The sequence below is a fragment of the Prionailurus viverrinus genome, chromosome F2 (genome assembly GCF_022837055.1).
Source record: "Prionailurus viverrinus isolate Anna chromosome F2, UM_Priviv_1.0, whole genome shotgun sequence".
In the NCBI taxonomy this organism is placed as follows: Eukaryota; Metazoa; Chordata; class Mammalia; order Carnivora; family Felidae; genus Prionailurus; species Prionailurus viverrinus.
In genome coordinates, this window is record NC_062578.1 from 38,346,294 (window position 1) to 38,365,675 (window position 19,382).

At 40.2% G+C, this 19,382-nt stretch overlaps 1 protein-coding gene across 3 annotated transcripts in view; it reads left to right on the forward strand.

The window, feature by feature from the left end:
• Nucleotides 1-19,382, forward strand: part of NECAB1 (N-terminal EF-hand calcium binding protein 1) — a 195,853-nt gene that overhangs the window by 152,311 nt on the left and 24,160 nt on the right. For all 3 annotated transcript variants that reach the window (XM_047842897.1, XM_047842898.1, XM_047842899.1), the window contains 3 exons: nt 7,055-7,176; nt 10,220-10,296; nt 14,578-14,631. In XM_047842897.1, coding sequence (XP_047698853.1) covers nt 7,055-7,176; nt 10,220-10,296; nt 14,578-14,631 — 253 coding nt within the window. The remainder of the gene's footprint in view (nt 1-7,054; nt 7,177-10,219; nt 10,297-14,577; nt 14,632-19,382) is intronic.

Here is a 19,382-nt window from a genome sequence, read left to right on the forward strand (position 1 = left end):
TATATAAATCTCCATTCCTCACAAACCAGATTTCTGGGAACACAGTTTAATTATATGTGAATTTCTTTTTTATAATGGAATCTGAAAATTTACTCTATTTTCCAAAGTTCTCCTTTATCCAGAGAAATGACTGATTTCCTTCTAGGTTTGGAAGTTATTTTTCTCCTTTTGATGGTTGGCTATCATAGAAGTCAGGGAAGCTTATAGGTAATTATAAAAGTTCAGACAGTTCATATTCCCTCAGCCTGAACGTAGAGAATAACTAATCTAGTCTCCTATTCTTGTGACCACTGAAATTGATAGAAAGTTGACTTTCCATAGGATGGTCTAGTTAAAGATTGGAGAGTAAACATGATTTCTTTTCCTTCCTCCCTAAACTTTTCAAAAAAGGCATTAACAGTGCCTGGACAAAAAGGAGTCATAAGCCTACAAAGATAAGGATAGAGGAACCAACAAGATAGAAGCTTGGAATATGGAAAGAAGATGAATCCAGTGATGACTGATGTAGAAGCTCTGAGAAAGATGAAATATAGACAATGTATGAAGCCAAAATGCAATGTAATGGGTACCACAAAATCTCAGAAAGGCTCAAGGATTGGCTTCACTATGTGCAGTGGGGATGAAGGCAGGGCTAATGTATTGCTGAAAGCTCCACCCAGTGCTGTGTGATGACTCCTCGAGGAAGCCTAGAGATGTTCGTTCTGGAGAAGGTGAACAGATGTACACCTAGCACAGCAGGGGTTAGTACATGATACTAAAAACTGAGGCATTAAGTGAAAGTCTCCATACTGAACGGTGAGCATTGAAACCCACTCAGAGCACTTACAGCGAGCTTATACGCTAGTTGGGGATGCTTCCCTGGCTTTTCTCAGTCCAAGAGAAAGACTTAAAGTACCAAGATATGGTGCCCATAATGAATAGGCCTAGCCAGGCCACTCTACGGTGGAGGCTGTGAGTTGGCAATTGCCCCCTCCCTCCCTTCCACCCTCCCTCCCTCTCTCTCTCTCTCTCTCTCTCTCTCTCTCTCTCGCTCTCTCGCTCTCTTGCTCTCTCGCTCTCTCGCTCTCTTTGCCTCTCTCTCTCTCTTTGCCTCTCTCCCTCTCTCTGTCTCTCTCTCTCTCCCCATCCCTCCCTCCCTGCCTCTCTCTCCAATCATCCCTGTTTCTTCCCTCTGAAATAGGCAGGGACAACCAGGAGAACAAATCAAACACAAAAAAAGAAACTTAGAACACACATATAATCCAGAGAACAGAAGAAGACCCCCCCCCAAAATCATCAATACCCTCAGAAAACAGAAAAAATATTGCATTTATGAATTAAGGAAAGGATGCTACTTAAAAATAATAATATTCAAAGCACTCAAAGAGCTCTTGGAAATTATGATTGCAGAAATAAGAACCTGTGAGCAAGATTTGGAGATAAAAGTGTGATGACATTTTCAAAAAGAGATGAAAAATAAGAAAGAAAAATAATAAAGCTATAGGGTAGTCCAAGAGGTTCAAGATTTGAAAAGTAGTAATTTCAGATAGAGAAAAAAAGGAGAGAAATTATCTAAGAAATAATTCTCAGACAAGGACATGAGTTTCCAAGTTGATAGAACAGACTAAGAGCCCATTACAATGAATTGTAAAATCTGACACCAAGGAATGCCATTATGGTATTTCAGAATACCAGAGACAGAGAAGTGTCTAAAATCTCCCAGACCAAAAACTAGGTCAAACACAGAGGATGAATAAGACACTAGATTTTTTTTTTTTTTAATTTTTTTTTTCAACGTTTTATTTATTTTGGGGACAGAGAGAGACAGAGCATGAACGGGGGAGGGGCAGAGAGAGAGGGAGACACAGAATCGGAAACAGGCTCCAGGCTCCGAGCCATCAGCCCAGAGCCCGACGCGGGGCTCGAACTCAGGGACCGCGAGATCGTGACCTGGCTGAAGTCGGACGCTTAACCGACTGTGCCACCCAGGCGCCCCGACACTAGATTTTTTAAAATAATGGCACTAAAAGCTAGAATGCAGTGAGGCAGCTTTTTCAAAATTTGAGGAGGAAATGATTTGCAACCTAAAATTCTTCACTCTGACTTCTGGGAAAGATGGCCGAGTAGAAGGATCCTAGGCTCACATAGTCTCATAGATACACCTAAGTAACACCCACATAAGTGTAAATAACCTAGAAAATGACCAGGAGACTGGCAGAACAGACTTTCCACAGATAAATGTAGAGAAGAGGCCACCTTGAAAGTGGTAGGAGGGGTGGAGATACAGTCAGGAGCCAAATAGACCCACTCGACTGTCTGTGGTAGGGAGGGATGCTGTAAGCATGGAAAAGGGAGATGACCGAACTCTGGACCAAGCACCCCAGACACAAGGGACCCACACAGGGAAGATGAACCCCTACAACATTTGGATTTGAAAACCAGAGTGGCTCAACTCGTTAGTTCTTTGAATTAGTGGGGCTTAACACCTAGAATTAAAAAAAAAAAAGATCTGGAAGGCCATAGGAAATGGAGTTCCCGCCCTCAAAGAAACAGCAAAACAAACATCCCTGCTAAGATACAGCATAGAAGCAGCAGTTTGAAAACTGAAGGGAATGAATATATGGGAAGGAGATTTATTTACTAATCTCAAAATGTGTGCTGGAGGAGGAGGGATCTTTGGGAGACTTCTCCAGGAACAAAGGAGTTGGCAAGCATCATTTCCCTCCCACGTACCTCAGAGTAGATATATGGACTCCTTTGGGAATCAGCATAAACACTCTTCATCTAGCTTGTCAAGAGCATGCCCAACACCCATGTTCTTCTGCAGACCCGTCTGCTGTAATCCAACTTGGCAGGAGTCCAAAATGGTGCTACAGGTGTGGCATTAGGCAAGAATCCAATACAGTGGCCAATGCAAATCCAAAGTTACTTCTGCCCTGGGGAGGGGGAAAGGTAACCACACATACCAGCTCCACTGGGGCCCCAGAAGTGGACTGGGGCAGACATCTAGTCTGACTGCAGGCCCTGCCCACCAACAGAAACCACTCAGTAGACAATATAGGGGGAGTGCCTTGGAGATCAGTGCGACCACAGTTCAGGTAAATGCCTGCTTTGACCAAACTCAATGCCAAAGTGGCACCAGACTTTCCCATTAACAAAACAAGGACCAAACCCTGGCACAACAGACAGAGAGAGAGACACTGCAGCTGACTATACTGAAGGCAAATACAGCTTGGCCAAAACATTAGGATGCATGTAACACACATAGGAGACACCCCTGAAATGCCAGCTTCTGGTAAACGGGGGGCATTGCACTGCATGGCACTACAGGACCTCTTCTTCATAAGGCCACTACTTTCAGGAGAAGGAGACATAGCTGACTTTCCTAATATATAGAAACAGACACAGAAAGTTGGGCAAGATGAGGAGACAGGGAATATGTCCTACGTGAAAGAACAGGATGAACTCAGAGCAAAAGAGCAAAGTGAAATGGAGATAAGTAATATACCTGATGGAGAATTTAAATTAATGGTCATAAACATACTCATCTGACTCAAGAAAAGACCGGAATATTTCAGTAAGACTCTCTACAAAGACATAGAATATGAAAAAAAAAAAAACCCACAGAGGTGAAGATCACAATAATAGAAATTAAAACTACAGTAGAGCGAATCAGTAGTGGACTAGAGGAAGCAGAAGAATGGATCAGTAACCTGGAAGACACAGTGATATAAAGCAATCAAGCTCAAGAAAGAGAAAATAATAGTAAAAAATAAGACTAGATTAGGGGCATTCAGTGACACCATTAAGTGCGATAACATTCACATTATAGGGATTCCAGAAGGAGAAGAGAGAGAAATAGGGGCAGAAAATTTATGTGAAGAAATAATGGCTGAAAACTTCCTGAATCTGAGGAAGGAAACAGACATCCAGATCAAGGAGGCAGAGAGAGCCTCCAATAAAATCAACCCAAGCAGGTCTACACCAAGACACATAATAATTAAAATCAGCAGAAACACTGCAGGTCAGAGGGAGTAGCTTGATCTATTATTCAAAGTGCTGAAATGAAAAAAAAAAAGCCATAACTAAGAATACTCTTTCAGAATACTGATTACCACCAATAAAATCGAATCAGTATTCAAAAACTCCCCATAAACAAAAGTCCAAGACCAGATGACTTCACAGGTGAATTCTACCAAATATTTAAAGAAGAGTTAATACCCATTCTTCTCAAACTATTCCAAAAAAAAAAAAATAGAAGAGAAAGGAAAACTTCCAAATTCATTCTGTGAAGCCAGCATTACCCTGATACCCAAACTGGGTAAAGACACTACAATAGAGAACTACAGGCCAATGTCTGTGAAGAACATGGATGCAAAATCCTAACAAAATATTAGCAAACCAAATCCAACAATAAATTTTAAAAAATAATTCACCACAGCTAAGTGGGATTTCAATATTTGCAAATCAATAAACATGATATATCACATGAACAAGAGGAAGGATTAAAAGCTATATGTTCATTTCAATAGATGCAGAAAAAGCATTTGACAAAGTACCACATCCATTCATGATAAAGACCCTCAATAAAGTAACTTTAGAGGGAACATACCTCAACATAATAAAGGCCATGTGTAAAAACCCACAGCTAACATCATACTCATTGGTAAAAAACTGAGAGCTTTTCCCCTAAGGTCAGGAATGAGACAAAGATGTCCACTGTCACCACTGTCATTCAATATAGTACTAGAAATCCTAGCTGCAGAAATCAACAAGAAAAGGAAAGAAAAGGCATCCAAATTGGTAAGGAAGAAGTAAAACTTTCACTATTTGCAGATGACATATTATATATAGAAAACCCTGAGGACTCCATCAAAAAACTACTAGAACTGATAAATGAATTCAATAAAATTACAAGAGACAAAGTCAATATACAGAAATTCACTGAATTTCTGTACACTCATAAATAGCAGAAAGAGAAATTAAGAAAACAATCCTGTTTACATTTGTACCAAAAATAATTTAAAAACCAAAGAATAAACTTAACCAAGGAGATGAAAGAACTGTACTCTGAAAACTATAAAACATTGATGAAAGAATTGAAGATGACACAAATAAATGGAAAGACATTCCATGCTCGTGGATTGGGAGAAGAAATAGTTTTTAAATGCTCATACAACCCAAAGCAATCTACAGATTTAATGCAGTCCTTATCAAAATACCAACAGTATTTTTCACAAAACTGCAACAAACAATCCTAAAATTTCTATGGGACCACCAAAGACCCTGAATAGCCAAAATGGTCTTGAAGAAGAAGAACAAAACTGGAGGTATCCAGATTTCAAGATATAATCCAAAGCTGTAGCCATCAAAACAGCATGGTGCTGGCACAGAATTAGACACATAGATCAGTGGAACAGAATAGAAAGCCCAGAAATAAACTCATGATCATATGGTCGATTAATTGATATCAAAGATACACACACACACACACACACAGTGGAATATTACTTGGCCACATAGAAGAATGAAATCTTGCTTTTTGCAACAACATGGATGGATCTGGAGAGTATAAAGCTAAGTGAAATAATTCAGTAAGAGAAAGACAAACACCATACGATTTCACTCATGTAGAATTTAAGAAACAAAACAAAGGAAAAAAGAGACAAACCAGTTACAGACTCTTAACTATACAGAACACACTGATGGTTCTGAGAGAGGAGTTGAGTGGGGGGATGGGTGAAATAGGTGAAGGGGATTCAGAGTACATCTATGATGATGAACTCTGAGTAGTGTATAGAATTGTTGAATCACTATATTGTACTCCTGAAACTAATATAGCACTGCGCATTAATGATACTGGAATTTAAAAAAATAAAAAAAAAGTTATTTGCCCCATAAAACCACCAATGAAGTAGGAGAATAAAATAAAAGTATCTTTTTAATATGCAGTGTCTCACAAATTTTGCCTCGCATGGTGCACCCTTTCCTGTGAAGCCATTAGATGTTCCCTTCCACCAAACCAAAGAGTAAATGAAATCCAAATTTAAAAGGGGGTTGGGGGGGAATCAGCACCAGAGAGAGGCTAAAGAAATTTTCCCTTACTGATAACAAAGGAAGATTTTTGGATGAATAAATTAGTATTAGATTTTGCTGCATATAACAGGAAAAAAAGGAGGCTTAAACACATAAGGACTTATTATCTGTTATGAAAGAGCGTGGTGGCAGCAGCCTAAACAAGTATGACAGCTCTACAGATTTATCATAGACCTCCTGCCTTTTTCACATAGTGAGTACATCCTCAGGTTTGCCTCATGACCCAATATGGTTGCTGGAATTCAGCTATCATGTTTGTATTCCAACCAGGAGAGAAGAATAGGGAACCAAATGCTTGCCTCCCGAATCGAATCCATCCTTTTAAGCAGTCTTCCTTTAAATTCCTTATTAATATTTCCTTGCATATATCATTGTCCTGAGCTTGTCCTTTTAGGAAGCTAATAGATACATTTAAAAACTAAAGAATAAAGAGATAGCACTTTAAGCATATTATATATAGGTATGAGGATAAACATCCAAACGAACACTTGTTGTAAGCATTCCTTCTGTGAATGGGGAGTGGTGTGGAGGTGAGTAGGAACTCCTATTTGTTAAAATGAGTTTTATAGAATTATTTGACTTTTAAAAATATATGGATACATAGCCTTGATTTAAAAAATTTAAAACTCTAAGAAGAAACAGACTCCATAGGTGTTCGCAAACTAAATACACCAGCACACACAGAAACAGTTTTTCCACTGATGGTTTGGCCCAGAAAAGAAAGAAGTTTTTCTTAAATCACAAATTACGATATGATTTTTACTCAGACTTTTAAAGCATAAAGCCAGCTCCGAGTCTCTCCTGTAGGTTCACGTGTATAAAACCAAATCCTCTGGGTCTCTAGAGCGTGTTGGCAAGCAGTAATTCTCCTAACTTCTCCTGTCGCTACACCAGAAAATCTTTGTGACTGATGGCTGAAGATCCGTTTCTCGGGGCCAGAGCCTGACGCTGAGGTTAAATGTTGTCTCTGCTGTTCCAGGCAAGGGCCGACCAAGCCAGAAGTCCTGTTGATCCAGTGGCCTGGAAAGCGATCAAGTCGCCGAGTCCAGAGGCACAACAGCTTCTCCCCCAAAAGCCCCCAGTTCAGTGCCTGTGGTCCAGGTAATGTAGCTTTGCCATTTTTCTTCTTCCAAACTGACTGTTTTGATTTTCACACTGATTTATTTTTTTTAAGCAAGTAAAACGGCAATAGTAATGAAATGCTTTCAGAAAAGTTTGTCTGAACCACAGTGGCAAAGAGCCTGTGGTATTAAGAACGAGGTGATGATCCACACCATTGTTTCCATGAGAATCCCACAACCGCACCTCGCAGTGCACAGAGGGTGATGGGACCTTGAGACTTGTAGAAATTCCTATTGGTTTCAAGGAAGGAAGCGCCCTTTACCCTAATTTGCTCCGGATCCCCTAAAGCCTGCCTACACATATGCAAAGTCTGTTTCAGGAAGTGGGTAATATAACCTTTATTGGGCTGAAACCTTAGCTTTTAAAAAATGTTTTAATATTTATTTCTTTTTGAGAGAGAGGGAGCGTGCAAGGGGGGCGGGGGCAGAGAGAGGGGGACAGAGAATCTAAAGCAGGCTTTGCACTGACAGCAGCGAGTCCTGTGTGGGGCTCGAACTTACGAACTGCGACATCATGCCTTGAGCCGAAGTCGAGCGCTCAACCGACTGAGCCACCCAGACCCAAACCTGGACTAAAACCTTATTAATAATTTTTAGGTCATTATATTTTAATAATGCCATTTGTAATAATTACTTTGAAATTAATTTGAAATATACAAATCCATGTTACAAAATATCACAGTAATTTCTAGAAGCTATGTATGTATATATGTATATGTATGTATATATATAAACCACTTGAACATACCATTTTAACACAATTAACCCTTATCTAATATATCAGAAAATCAAAGTACTAACTCTAGCCTATATTTACACATACTGTACTTGGAAGGTTTCAAAGTGCTTTCTTGATCATTATCTTATATTCTAGTGCCTTATGAGATAGATGTCAGTATATTTATTTCCCCAGAAGTACAGCAATTTGTCCAAGGTCATATGATTCATTCGACCATTTTTACTTGGAAACAACCTCAAAATCTCAGTGTTTACAATTGCAAATATTTGTCTTTTTTGTTCATGGGTATGTAGTTGATTGTGATTTGGGTGATGTGTGCTCTCCAGCCTCTAGGTTGGGCTCAGCTCTGCTTCTCACGTAGCCTCCTGGGATCAGTGACTACTTGAAGCAAACTCTTCTGCTGGGTGTCAGAAGCATAAATCACACAGCTCAGTTAAAACCACTGTGTGCAGGGGCGCCTGGGTGGCGCAGTCGGTTAAGCGTCCAACTTCAGCCAGGTCACGATCTCGCGGTCCCTGAGTTCGAGCCCCGCGTCAGGCTCTGGGCTGATGGCTCAGAGCCTGGAGCCTGTTTCCGATTCTGTGTCTCCCTCTCTCTCTGCCCCTCCCCCGTTCATGCTCTGTCTCTCTCTGTCCCAAAAATAAATAAACGTTGAAAAAAAAAATTAAAAAAAAAAAAAAACCACTGTGTGCATCTTACCTGCTAGCTCTCCATTGACCAAATGAGTCACATGCCAAAGCCAGTAATAGTGGGAAGGGACATGTACTCCATCCATTGTGGTAGGAGGTCCTGCAAAGTTGAGGGGCAGAGGTTGTATATGTAGAATTCTATAACAGGAAGATAGTGAAAACTTAGGAACAATGATACAGTCTACTGTGTGTTGACTAGGAAATGACACGTCTAGGCTCCTGAGTCAAAATATAGATTGTCCTTTATGCTTTAACCATTTTGACAACACAGCAAAACCCAAAATATCCTTCTAAGAAATTTTGACGTGACAGCCACCTTAAATTCTTTTAGGAACAATCCGGAATGGAAATGTGTTAATTAATTCCTAAATTAAAAATAAACATAGATTTTGTTTATACAGTTACAGTGTTTTCTATTATAAAGCACCCTTATTCTGATTTTTTGTGGCTGCTTCTGTGTGACTGTGCTACTACTTAGTTTCGCATCATAATTTATGCGATAAGCTTTGAGAGTTTTGCCCAAGAATGCAGAAAGAGAAGTGATTTCTAATGTAAAGTACTACCTCTTTATAATTGTGGTCTTATCTTTCTAACATTCAAAGCTAAAACAAGGCTTTATGGTTTGAATTCAACTACATTCTCCCATCAAGAAGTATTCAATACTATTATTTCAGCAAATGCCTATGAAATAATTTTGCACAAGCTGCCATAAGGATACAGAAGGATGCCAGGATGTTTGTGCAGGGGCTCAGACCACAACTCTTCCCTCTGCACCTTTGAATAATCTCCAGGTCATGAGTTCAAGCCCCACATTGGGTGTAGAGCTTGAAAAACAATAATAAAAGCTACTTATTTTAGAAAATGTAATTACAGCAATAATAACAGCAGAACTTACATAATGCTTGCCCCGGTGCTGGACTATAGATGTGTGTTTGTGTATACGTTCACACAGACATACGTATACTACACATATATGCATACGCATATGTTTGTATATATGCATATATATTCTAATTTATTCCTCACAATGACGATGTGGCCAGTGGTGATATTATTGCCATTTTAAAAATAAGGAAGCTGAGGCCAGAGGAGCCAAGTAATTTGACCATGATCTTCAGGTTCCAGAGTCTGCTCTCTTAACTGCTATGCCATGACCATATTGTCCGTGTTTGCTCGGGTCAGTCCCTAGGAAAGGAGACACCAGCTACCTTACTGTGGTCAAGCCTATTATTTCCCTGGCTTCTTCCACCGTTTTGGAAGTAAGTTTAGAATTGTTGATTAAAGCTTTCCTTTTTTTCAGAAGAAAACTCAGCCATCTCGTGGGGTGGTAAACGTGTCTCAGCAGGAGCTGTTCTTTGACTATCAAAGACCAGTACAGGCGGCAACATAAAAACCACAGACTTGTAAGAGTGAACCCACTGGGATGCATGGATCTATGGAAATCAATAACTTAGAAAGCACTCACGTGAATATATTTCTTAAAAGGGTGCTGACTAGTCAGTGACACTGTGTGCTTCCTTCCGGGTAAAAGGAAAATTCTGAGATGCCAAAGCATTCCTGCTCTGTTTAATTGCCCTCATGATTTTCCCCTCAAGGCTTATTAGAAGAAGACAACCAGTGGATGACCCAGATCAATAGACTCCAGAAATTAATTGATCGACTGGAAAAGAAGGTGGGTGCTTCCTTTTCTTTCTTCTCCCTCTCACTTTTCAGTGACCCGTTTTCCTCATTGTATTAATATATCCATGGCTGCCCCATGGATAGAATAATAGCCAGGAGCACTGTGATGCTACAAATGACTACTTGGTAGTTATCTGGGCCTTTCTTTTTTTTAATGTTTATTTGTTCTTGAGAGAGAGAGAGAGCATGCGTGAGTGGGGGAGGGTCAGAGAGAGAGAGAGGGAGACAGAATCCAAAGCAGGCTCCAGGCTCCAGGCTCCGAGCTGTCAGCACAGAGCCCGACGCGGGGCTCGAACTCACAAACTGTAAGATCATGGCCTGAGCCAAAGTCGGACACTTAACCGACTGAGCCACCCAGGCACCCCTGAGCCATTCTGTTAAAGCAAATAGAGAAGCTCACATTAATTCTTAGGCCACCCATGCCTACCCCTAGTTATATGTGTAATATGTGGAGTTGCAAGTTAAATAAATGTACTGCATTGCCTGACTCTTGAGTTATCACTGCCGTAGGTAGCAGGGTGCTTGAACGATGCATGTGGCAGCTCTTAGGGACGACCTGGCTGATGTCTTGGGAATGTTTCAAAGTGACTCAGGGAAATGGTTGCATGATATACTAAAAGATGTAATTACACTCTCAACCTCTAGAAAGTAGCTTCTTAACTGATGAGGGGGAGAACATCTTGATTAACAGTCCCAGAGCACTATATTGAAGGGAGAAGAGAGAATTCCCGGAAAGTAAAATGTATTGTCACTAAAATTGGAATAAATGCTTGTCTGATAACAAACTAGTGAACAAACAAACCTGTGCTATGGAGCAGTAAAATTTTAGTAAAAAGAGAGCAGCTAGAGAGGATATTCAGACCAGTTTGGTTAGTCTTTCATTTGGGGAAATGATAACAAATATGATTGTGCGGATGGATGGGGCCATATTATGGATGGCATTAAATAATAGAGAAAGGGACTTGGGCTTGGTCTTGGAGACAACAGGAAGCATTTATTATTTTTCAACAGGTAAGTGACATGACCAAAGAGATCTTTTAGATAGAAAATTGGACAGCAAGCATACAAACTGGATTTAAACAGATTTAAACAGGAACATTCAAAGTCAGAGCCACCAAAGCCATCTCAAGCAGTGACATTAAAGAGCAGGTTCTAGATCTGAGCCTGCTGGGATTAGGTATGGAAAGAGACGGACCTGTATTGTATGACTGAAAAGAAAATGGCAGAGTGAAAGACTTAAAGTGAAATTAACAGGACCCCTGAGTGGGTATGATGGGTAAAGGACAGGAGTATCTCAAAGAGGAGTCTGCGGATTTGAGCCTGAGTGTCTCGGTCAATTGTACCACTAACAGAAATGGAGAGACAAGTGAGAGATCGTGAGGTGAGGTGAGGTGAGGTGAACCGGCTTATTAGATGTGTTAATTTCAAGACCCAATAGGACACGTAGGCAGAAATGTCCAGGTAGATGTTGGTAGGTAACAAGTCAGGCCAATGGTTTAAGATCTTAAGAACTGTCTCCACAAAGATGAAACTTCCAAGTCCTGAGGTTGAGTAAGACCCCTGAAAATGAGGTTCTGTACAAGTAATCGAGTCCAGGGGAAGCGACTTTGGAGAATGCCAGCCCCTCTGGCACCATGTCACCGTTTGTCACGTTTACGTTGGCCATTTACTGGGCAAAAAACCTAAACTTACAGTTGGCAGCAGTTCAGCGTTCCTCCTTCCTAATTTTATTAATTGATATGTGAGCTGAGACTAAAAATATTCACGAGAAAAATGGCGGCTATGAAAATTAGTTTTCCAATCATGGAAGGGCTGAAAATCCATGACCTCTATTTGGAAAACAGACCTTGTTAAAACATAGTCTATTGTTACATAAATTTAGATTCATTTAAAGAACACAAATACCTCCTTTTCAAATGGCTTTGAGGTGCTTGGCAAACCTGTCTTTATTTGGTGTCTTAACTTTATATAGCTATTTTTAAAGGAATAGCTTAAACTTAGGTCATGCCTTTTTTCCAACTTTAAATCAAAGTATTATTACATCTCTTTCTTCCCTAGACTTTTTCTTCCTCCCTTTCCATGAAAGGGTTTCATTTTGAGGACAATGTCTGAGAGATTTGCTGAAAGTATGATGTGATGGTCTTCAGCATTGGGTTCCAGCGGTGTAGGGCTCAGCAGGATCTGTCTTAATGAATGGAGAGGCAGTGCAAGTTCCGTTTGCTTCTACAACTTATTCTGTACTGCGAATTAGGCTTTTAGAGGAACAACTACCCGATTGCCAAACAGTAGCTAAGTGCATGTCATTTCACAGCTGACTCTCTCGTCTCCTGCAGTTTTTGGCACTAGGTTTGATCTCCCCGTTAAGAGGAAGTGTACCTGCAGTGGAACAGGTGTTCTCTTTTCTCTCCACTTAGTGTGATAGATCCTTCCTGCACTGGAAACCAGGCCCAATACCATTCACGTGAGGGGGAAAAATAATACTTGCAATCACTAAAAATCCCTTCAGGCGTTCTATCTTTCCATTTCAGCCTCTATGAGGATTTGTGGGGATATATTGAGATTATGTTTGCTATTTTGCTCCCACTCTGCAGAAACATCTTTATGTTAAATAACAGCGACAAAACCTGTTTGATCTTCATGAAGCCCTAAGTGTATCACCAGATCACAGGGCATCCTCTTTGAAGGGGTACAACTAAGGATATTGCGTTCATACGACTTCATTTAAGCTGTTGTTATCTTAGATCAAAGAAAGTAGACGTGAAAAGTGTACCTGAGTTGGTGTTAGGGAAAAAGTGGGCAAGGAGACCATTGTTCCAGTTTCTGTCTTTAAGAGTCACTTCACACCCATATGCATTGCGTCACTTCGCCTTCACAGAAAAGCTATGATTTAAATGGGGTGTTCATTAGGCCATTCATTTTTTTTTTAATTTTTTTTTCAACGTTTATTTATTTTTGGGAGAGAGAGAGACAGAGCATGAACGGGGGAGGGTCAGAGAGAGAGGGAGACACAGAATCGGAAACAGGCTCCAGGCTCTGAGCCATCAGCCCAGAGCCCGACGCGGGGCTCAAACTCACGGACCGCGAGATCGTGACCTGGCTGAAGTCGGACGCTCAACCGACTGCGCCACCCAGGCACCCCTATTAGGCCATTCATTTATTCAACGGATGCTTGTTAAGCATCTACTTTATGCCAGGTATTATTCTGGCAGTGGAAATGCAGCAGTGATTCAAACAGGTAAGGTCCTTCATCCAATACAGACAGATCAAAATCAGTAAACAAATAAATGAAACAAGATAATTTCAGAGAGGGAAAAGTACTCTGAGGACAAACTAAGGCAATATGGTGGAGATGAGGGGTTGGATACTTAAGTGGGTGATCCGGGAAGGTCGCTCTAAGGCAGTGACATTTGAGTTGAGGTATGAGAAAGGAAAAGGAGCCAGCTAGATGGTGCCCTAGGGATAGAGAACTTAAGGCAGAGGAAACACTAAAAGTGAACCCTAGATAAGTCAAGTAACTTGTTTAAGGTTTTACTGCAAGAGAATAGCATAGCTAAAGCAACATAGCCCTGTTTTTAACAGGCTTATGTTATTTCAGACCGTCTGGATTTATACCGATTTCAAGGGATTTCTTTATCTATCTGAAGGAATTATTGTGCATAATCCTCACCACCAATGCGAGGTGATATATTCTTAGAATGAAGTCCTCCGAGATTACATGCTTGGTTTCACTGGAGACATTAGCATCATCCGCTGATCACGGTAGAAAATTCTAGGATCTTTTTAGTAGCCCTTCATTTTTAGAAAATATCAATAGTGTTTTCATTTGCTTTTGAGTTCATGTTTAAGTAAAATTATCACTAGAGTGTAAATGTATTGTAGCCATTACACTAATGTCCATCATGATCTCCCAGGAAAAGTGGTGATCAGTACTAACAGCAAAAGAAATCAGCCTACTCATTTTTTTTTTTTTTTTTTTACTGTTCTACCCTTTCCCAGTTTTCATGAATCTCCTTTCTCTTTTGTTCTCTTTTAATATCATCAGTAAGCTTAAAGTAATAACAAATTGAACACACTGAAATGGCTCTTTACTATTGATAAATGGGTAAAGGAGTCTTTATTGGAAAAACTTCATTTTTAAAATCAGAATGATTCCATATCCTTTCAGATAATGAACTGTTTTTGGCACAATATCAGCCACAAAAGAGTTACCATTCAAGTATATGATGTTTCCTCTAATTTCTGGTCCCTGCCTTCCCCATTTCTTTCTTTAAAGGATCTCAAACTTGAACCACGGGAAGAAGAAGTTATTGAAGGGAATACTAAATCTGTAAGTACTTTTCTTCTTTCTAGGTCAAAGTGTTAGAAATATGTAGTTGGCAAATATTCGAAGGAAAAAAGTTCTTCAAAATTAGCTACTATCTCAGTGAAATTTTGAAAAAGGAATACATAGGCATGTTTTATTTTGCATAGCTCTGTAGTAGTTTCTAAATTGTGATTTGTGAAAACCTAACAATGCCTACTTTGCAGGAGTTTTATGTAAGTATGTAGCATGTTATGTGTGTAAAGTGAGAATTTTATGCACATATCAGTCAATGAGTTATTGAATAATTGAATGAATATGACCAGCAGAGAAGGGCAACATCCAAATTATGTCATAAACATTTTATAACCCCTGTAAGCCTGAGTGCCATGCCTGAGCTGAAACTTGATGCTATTTAGTATTATGTTACCCAGGGCCAGGCACACTGCAAGTGCTCAGAAATCATTTTTCAAAAACAAAGTTGACACTTAGAGAAAAAAGGAACATTTACATCCATAGGGAAAAGATGTCCATCAGCAGGGGTGGCAATTCATGGAGATCGAAATAAAATGGATAAAGTGATGGTAACAGGCACTGAGACCCAACAAAAAGAAATTTGTGATTGCGTAATTAAAAAGCAACACATATATATGATTTGTTATTTTACTTTATTTTGAGGCACAAATTTATAGCACATTCTGTTTGGAAAAAGTGGATCATTACATTTTTGTTTAGTGAAAATTTAAATTTTAAAATCTGGGCAACCCACAGAAAATCACTTTTTTCTTAATAACTATATTGTATACTATACAGGTCTTATAGGATCAATTGCATTTACGTGTGAAAAAGATAGGAAATACCCTTCATCTCTGTACCAGGCACTTATTCCACAGGCACTGCCTATGTGATAAAAGGTGAGGTTCACCTGTCCATCGGCTCCTACCCATCTGTCCAAACTCACAGTACAAAGGGAGTCTTCAAAGGGGGAGCTTTGGAAGGTTCTCAGAAGAGCTTAATAATGACTATTATGATTAGAATCCTATAGATATGGACACTTTCCCCAAAGATAGCCCATAGTTCGCTACATGTTCAGTGCTTCTATTCCTCCAAAGACAGGGGTGTGGTCTGTGTTAATTCCTCAGGCACCCAGAATTCTAAAGGGGTACATTTTGGTGGGAAGCTGAGAAAGAGAAGGCCGCCGAACGCGCATACTGGGAATGCTATTGCTAGAAGTCCCTTAGGGACAGGATTGTGACCTTGCAATCTTTGTATCTCTATCGTCAATTAGATTTGCATGTAGAGAACACTACACTCTAGTCCAGGAAACCGAACATAACATTTCTAATGTTGAGACAGACCATTGTCTATTCTTACATAATTTCCTGATGTGACACTATTCTCTCGTGCTAGCTATGTGGGAGAGAAATCGTCTAAGGATTGTTTATTAAAGGTGACAGACTGTTCCATTCTCGGGTCCCTGACAGAAGAGAGGCCAACGTCAATTTTGAGAGATTCGTCAACCCACACAGCATTACTAATTCAATAGTACATAAAAGTACAAGAACAAAACAGGACTGGGCAAGTTGGTTCAGCAGTCAATATTGTTTAAAAGCAGGAAAGGATATTCCTTAACTATTTTCAACCACCTGTAAAAGTGAGTAGCTGTGCTCTTTGGGAATACACATACAGTAATGATTTGAGCAAGTTTTTTTTTTTTTTCAGAGCTGCCAGTAAGGTATTTGTCCTTAAAAGTTGTAGTTGATATGGGGTGCCTGGGTGGCGCAGTCGGTTAAGCGTCCGACTTCAGCCAGGTCACGATCTCGCGGTCCGGGAGTTCGAGCCCCGCATCAGGCTCTGGGCTGATGGCTCAGAGCCTGGAGCCTGTTTCCGATTCTGTGTCTCCCTCTCTCTCTGCCCCTCCCCCGTTCATGCTCTGTCTCTCTCTGTCCCAAAAATAAATAAACGTTGAAAAAAAAATTAAAAAAAAAAAAGTTGTAGTTGATAGTTAGTGACAGTGACGCATCACTGTCGACTCTTATGAAACCTTCTATATTCAGAATGACCGTAACATATCTTCACTGTGCACAGCTGGCACTCGTCATTCCACGCTCTCCCATGTTCAGTGATTTATCTTGGTGACCCAAACCAGTAGACGTCATTGACTAGGGAGGTAGCTTGCCTTTTCCATTGGTGAATACATGAGAACTTGGAAAAATAAATTGCCCATCAGAAACCAGAGAATAAACTTCTTATGATATACTTTGTTTTTTAAGTGTATTTATTTACTTTTGAGAGAGAGAGAATCCCAAGCAGGCTCTATGCTGTCAGGACAGAACCCAGTGCAGGGCTCGAACTCACAAACCACGATATCACAACCTGAGCCGAAATCAGGAGTCGGACGCTTACCCGACTGAGCCATCCAGGTGCCCCGTGATATACTTAATTTTTTTAAAGCTAATCTTTAGTAAACCTTTACTATGTGCCAAGTGTCATCCTAAACACACACTTCTATAATTCACTTCATCCATCATTATGAGGTGGCGCCATCATTAACCCCATTTTGCAGGTGGAGAGTCAAGGTGTGGAAGGATTTAAGCCCCCTAGCTGGACCCCAGCAGTTCTCCGCCAGATCTGCACCTGCCCTGACACTGCAACAGTCCGACTCTAGTGTTTGGTGCATTTCTGGGCACTAAAGTGGAGCTGTTCTTTGCCAGTGAGATTGGGAGCTGACAGATGACTCCTTTTCCTGAGATTTCCTGCCATGAGAGCAGAGCAGTAGTATCTGGTAGGCTTATTTAAGCACACAGCAAGAGTCCTGAAACCAACTAGCTGCCACATCTAGTTTTCTGGGACGTGAGCCATTACATAATGATGAGTCTAGGATGTGATTTCTTTCTTTTTTTTTTAAGGTCCTTTGTTTTTCCTCAGTGAGAAGTAACATCTATTGAGTATCTATCCTGGGCAAGATTTTTACATAATTCGATTTAATCCTCCCCAAAGCTATGATACCAAAGTACCACAGCTCCGATTTCATTTGGTGATTTCGGATGAAAAGATGGAGCCACTGGTTCAAGGCCACATAGCTAGTAAAAGTGAAGCCAAGCTTTTTTAAATCTGTACTCTCCGCTCTTAAAGAGGAAAGGAATGAGGACAAGGTGATGGAGGTAGATGAAAAACAATGACGCAGGGCTCTAGAGTTTTCAGGACCACCTCATACCGTTCATATCCTTTCCTGGAGTGAATAGTGCGTGAATAAAATTTATTAAAGAGCTTTTAAGAATAGTCCATGACAGGGGCGCCTGGGTGGCTCAGTCAGTTGAGCATCCGGCTTCGGCTCAGGTGATGATCTCATGGTTTGTGAGTTCGAGCCCCGCGTCGGGCTCTGTGCTGACAGCTCGGAGCCTGGAGCCTGCTTTGGATTCTGTGCCTCCCTCTCTCTCTGCTCCTCCCCCGCTCATGCTCGCTCGCTCTCTCTCTCTCTCTCTCTCTCTCTCTCTGTCAAAAATAAATAAAACATTAAAAAAAATTAAAGAATAGTCAATGACTAAAAACAAAAGCAAACTCTTGCTTGTTTGTTGTATGAAGAACTTGGTCACCAGTTATATGCCAGGCCCTGGGGGAGAGTCTGGAGATGAAATAGTGAATATTCCAGGCTACAGGTCAGACCAGAAGGAGCTGCAGTGATTAAACAAGGGTCTACAATACACTGCGATGAAGGTTATTATAGGAAAGTATAGATTTGCACAATGATGGAACACAACTTAGGAGGCCCGGGAATGCTTCCAGAATGACATAGTATTCAAAATGAAATCAAAAAGAGTAAGGAGCTTTTAAAAATATTTACTTATCCCTTACAACATTGAATTGTTCAAACATCACACCAAAAGAACAACACTAAGGTGCTATGTAGGAATGTTAGGATGTTCCAAGTGGCTTACAACAATCATGTGACAAAGATAGCAAGTTTTGGAATTCATAATCTTACTCTTGCCATAATGAAAAAGGAAATGTACATCAGAGATAAACCCAGATCTAAACTCCAAGACTATGACTTTATGACTCATGGAAAATTGGGGGGTAACTTATTGTCTTCTAGCTGTCAAGTGCCAAGCAGGGAGTATGAATCATTGAAAGGTCATTATGATTTTTGAAGGGAATCCAGCCAGCTCACATATTCTGGACCTGGGCAGGAGTACTGATCCACCCAAATCCTTTCTGCTTGAGGCCATTGTATGCCTCGCATGGCACTTCTTATCAAACAATTACTGGAAAAAGATGTCAATTCCCTAGATACTTTCTATATTCAAAAAGTTCTTTTTGGATTCAATATAATTTTTAGCAAGGTTTTATCATGTTCTGGCGCTTTTCAAAAGCTCTAACTTTTCTTGAGTACATTATTGTTGTTTACACCAGAATAGCTTACACAATAGGAGTTTACAAATCTAGTATCTTTTTCTGCCTTTCCCTCATAAAGCCTGTGAATATTTTGTGAAGTAAATGAATCCTGTCATACAATATCATATGGATTGGGGCTTATTGCCAACTAATATGCCAGGGACTATTAGAACATAGTCTTGCTTTGCTATAGCTATTATGAGATTGAACAAGAGCACACAAGAAGGTCTGTTACATTTCTGAAAACATGCTTGGAACACAACTGTGTAGTAAGTAGAGCTAGAAAACATGAACCAAATTAGTTGCATTTAAAATATTTCTGTCTCCAGAGATTTAAAAAGCTGAAATTCCTTGAAATAAAAAAATCCAAAGGGCACCTGGGT